At 45.4% G+C, this 4,246-nt stretch overlaps 1 protein-coding gene across 1 annotated transcript in view; it reads left to right on the top strand.

Moving 5' to 3' along the window:
* Positions 1 to 4,246, top strand: part of LOC106816265 (guanylate cyclase 32E-like) — a gene marked incomplete at its 3' end in the record, with an annotated part of 43,868 nt that overhangs the window by 32,855 nt on the left and 6,767 nt on the right. The window contains exons 8-9 of the mRNA XM_014820845.1: positions 2,654 to 2,803; positions 2,993 to 3,182. Of these exons, the coding sequence (XP_014676331.1) occupies positions 2,654 to 2,803; positions 2,993 to 3,182 (340 nt within the window). The remainder of the gene's footprint in view (positions 1 to 2,653; positions 2,804 to 2,992; positions 3,183 to 4,246) is intronic.

Raw genomic sequence — 4,246 nt, 5'->3', positions numbered from 1 at the left:
CAATCTCTCTCTCTCTATCTCTCTCTCTCTGTCTTTCTTTTAGCAGCCTAGCATTAGCTCCTCTCGGGGCCGTGATTCCACTACGAGAATCGTAAATATCCGAAAAACGCGAAGCTTCATTTTACGTGTTATTTTTTTACTGAAATTCAGTGCTCCCTTGCGGACAGAATTTAGCGTACGAAGCACTGAAATCCACAGAGAGTACGCCACTGGAGAAGCTTACATGCCCCGTCCCTTATTGATGGCAGTTTGTCACTGAGTCTCAATTCCTAGATCCGCCATCTTTATCTCTAAGGAAACCTACACCTTTAGGCGAAGACGATAAGCGGAAAGGCGCTATAAGCGGGTAAACAACGAACGAGCGAATTAACCTACATTGTCAACCACCTGTCTTCCGCTGGTGATCAGGTATATAGCGGAAAACGATCGTAACCGCAAGCGTTTATCGTCGAATAGGATGAAGTCGTAGAAGGTAGATTTGCGATGGGCCAATAACCGAATCCCTGCAAAGCCAAATCTCATCATGCGCATAACGTGATTGTCAACGCGCGTGCAGTCAATATGACGCAGTTTTTTCTAGAAAATGCACTATCGTTGTGGATATTTGTGTTAAATATGTAGTGCATGAAATAAGTAGTGTGCGTGCGTGCGTGCGTGCGTGGGTGGGTGCGTGCGTGCGTGCATGTGCGCGTGTGCGTGTGTGAGTGCGCGCGCGTGTGCGTGTGAGTGCGTACGTGTGCGTGTGTGAGTGCGCGCGTGTGCGTGTGCGTGTGTGTGTGAGTGTGCGTGCGTGAGTGCGCGCGTGTGCGTGCGTGATTGCGCGCTTGTGTGTGCGGGTGCGTGTGCGTGTGTGAATGCGCGCGTGTGCGTGTGTGAGTATGTGAATGCGCGTGCGTGTGTATGTTCGTGTGCGCGCGCTTGTGTGTGCGCTTGTGTGTGGGTGCGAGTGCGTGCGTGCATGTGCGTGTCTGCGTATGCGAGTGCGCGCACGCGTGTGCGTGTGTGAGTGCGCGCGCGCGTGTGTGTGTGAGTGCGTACGTGTGCGTGTGTGAATGCGTGCGGGTGCGTGCGTGTATGCGTGTGCGTGCGGGTGCGTGCGTGTATGCGTGTGTGCGTTTTCGTTGCTTCGGCTGTTGCCTAATCAAACAGACTCCGCCGCAACATCCGATCATCAGACACTGCATGCACGTGTACAGATTTCCCTAAAGGGTAGTTGGAGTATTATACAACAGTAACTGCACTCAGCCGTTAAATTGTCTAGGGTCATTCGATTAGATGCTCTTCAGTTGAGCAGATTTTTTTTAGACGATATACGAAACAAAACGGCAAGAAAATAAATAAAAGAAGTTCACTTCCCTGCACAAAAAATAACCGATTCTTTCTAGAATTTCATGGCCAATTTCGCCGAGGCGCTAAAAGCGAGCTGTAATACGAGACACGGCAGCATGGCCACCCGTCGTTGAATAAATAAGAATAATCAATCTAGCAGTAATTATGCTGCACGGAGCAAGCACATGGTGGTAATATTACCAGACGGTGCATATGACAAAAAAATACAGTTACGCACAGCAATCATATAAATACATAACATGAAATAGCAGTTAATCAGTACATTCGTATATTACAGAGGTATATTACCAATAGAACAATGACAACGACACACATACGCGAAATACATACAAGTAATATCGGTAAGAGATACGTACAATCAGGTGTGTCATAATATAGATTGTGTAGGACTGAATCTATATTAGAAGTGAGTCTATGTTATGACAGTCCTCATATATACACTACTGATATAGACACTCTATAATTATCATGACACTCTTGGTACAATCAACACAAACCGTATCAGAGTCCAGCTCAGCACTCCCGATGGTTGCACGGACCGTCCAGCAAAAACAGAACCACATCGAAATAAAGCCAACGTTAAGCTTTCAATCCCAAAAGTATTTAAACTAAGCATGCTTACATACGTTCATGAAGGAAGAAAACTCGTGCAACGACCGGCGTTCGCTGCCCGAAGGGATAATCGATAAATGTCGAACTCGCGTTATACGCGATTTGAGATGTCTGTCAAGATGTTGAAACCCATGTCATGGACACAAAGGTACACATTGCGCGCGTGTGACGAAACCCGTGCTATTCCACGTGATGAGATCAGCAGCAACACCATGTAACACGCGCGTGGGGAAGTCCGGCACACAAGCAGTGGGGAATGATAGAGAACCAGTAACAGAGGAGTAGGAGGAGAGGGTAGGAGTAAGATAAGGAGGAGGAGGACGACGGGGAGAAGAAAAAGAAGCAAGAGGAGGGAAAAGAAGAGGACTAAAAAGAAGAAGCAGCAGCAGGCGATGACAAGGCCACACAATAAGAAGATGATAAAGACTTATAAAGCAAGAAAACAACAATAAGACGCTAACACGATACGACGCGTTCTTCCTTAAACCTTCACCTTAAACATTTACCTTAATCCTTTACATTAAAACCGCCCTTCGCCTTACATTTAATACTTTAACAACCCTAACGCCATCAGCCCTGCCTAACTTCGAACGAGCTATCTTTTTTTGCCCCGAAGCAGTACGCCTCTCGTTTCACTTCCAGTACGTCCTAAGTCAATCACGTCACGAGCAATGCGCCTGTATCGTTGCAGATCTACTGTGGAAGGCGCCAGAGTTGATCTGTGGTAACTGCGAGTATAAGAAGTGCACGCAGAAGGGCGATGTCTACTCGTTCGGCATTATTCTTTACGAAATCATCGCCAGAGATGGACCGTACGGCGACATGAATCTCTCACCTAAAGGTGCCAACAAATTACTCACTATTCACTACTTACGCCTTCATACAACTGATGTTACCGTATTGTACACTATAAGAGATATATATGTTATTATATATATTTATATATATATATATATATATTTTGTTTCTATTCATTTATATAAATTTATTGTTGGATCGATTTTAATAATTCTGCATCTTATTCCACTAGAGATCGTTGGCCGCATACGTGATCCGTCGCTCTGCGCTGGTGGCGCCGCCTACTTCCGGCCAAACATTGCGCGACTCGAGTGCGCGAATTACATCAAGGAATGCATGCGAGACTGCTGGCATCAGAAACCGGAACTGAGGCCGGATTTCCGCCAGATACGAGCGAGGCTGCGGAAGATGAGGGACGGCATGTACGTACGATGTAAAAACATTTTTTTTTTCCCTGTAAAAATTTTGTACCTCTCTCTCGCTGAAATTTCCGACAAACTATTAAAAAAATTAGCGTCGTGAAAAATTTAATGCGATGTTTAAAATGACAACATTTACGTTGCAAAACATTAACCGTGTTTAATTTTGTCTCCCTCTATCTTCCTGAAATGTCCGACGAACGATTACAAAAATTTGGCATTGAATTTAATGCGGCGATGTGTTTATGAATAACGACTAACTAAAGGTAACTAGGACGGTAAAAAGCTAAAAAAAAAGAGAGGCTAAAATGCTTCGCTGTGCATCGTAGCCGGGGTTCGTAGCCGTGTTTATAAGTAAAGACTAACTAAAGGTAACTAGGACGACGCTGTGCGTGACCGCCTGTGTTCGTAGCGAGTACAGGTGAGTACAGGTGAGTACAGGTGAGTACAGGTGAGTACAGATGAGTGCAGGTAAGTACAGGTGAGTACAAGTGAGTACAGGTGAGTACAGGTGAGTGCAGGTGAGTGCAGGTGAGTGCAGGTGAGTGCAGGTGAGTACAGGTGAGTACAGGTGGGTACAGGTGAGTACATGTGAGTACATGTGAGCACAGGTGAGTACAGGAGAGTACAGGTGAGTACAGGTGATTACAGGTGAGTACATGTGAGTACAGGTGATTACAGGTGAGTACATGTGAGTACGGGTGAGTACGGGTTAGTACAGGTAAGAACAGGTGAGTACAGGTGAGTACAGGTGAGTACAGGTGAGTAGCGCGCGGTGCAGGTGGCGAGTATTTGTCGAGTAGGCAATCGACGTGTGTGTGTGAATGCGGCCCGTGCTTGTACATTTCTCTTGATCTGATGAGAGGTGACGGATTCTGGCGAATCGCTGCCTTTATAATTAGCTACGATGCGCGCTCTCTCTCTCTCTTTTTCTCTCTCTATCTATCTATCTATCTATCTATCTATCTATCTATCTATCTATCTCTCTATCTATCTATTTATCTATCTATCTATCTATCTATCTATCTATCTATCTATCTATCTATCTATCTATCTATCTATCTATC

This window comes from Priapulus caudatus, unplaced genomic scaffold (assembly GCF_000485595.1).
Source record: "Priapulus caudatus unplaced genomic scaffold, Priapulus_caudatus-5.0.1 Scaffold1332, whole genome shotgun sequence".
Taxonomy (NCBI): Eukaryota; Metazoa; Priapulida; class Priapulimorpha; order Priapulimorphida; family Priapulidae; genus Priapulus; species Priapulus caudatus.
The sequence above is the reverse complement of the archived record's forward strand: the minus strand, read 5'-3'. Positions and strand labels throughout refer to the sequence as shown.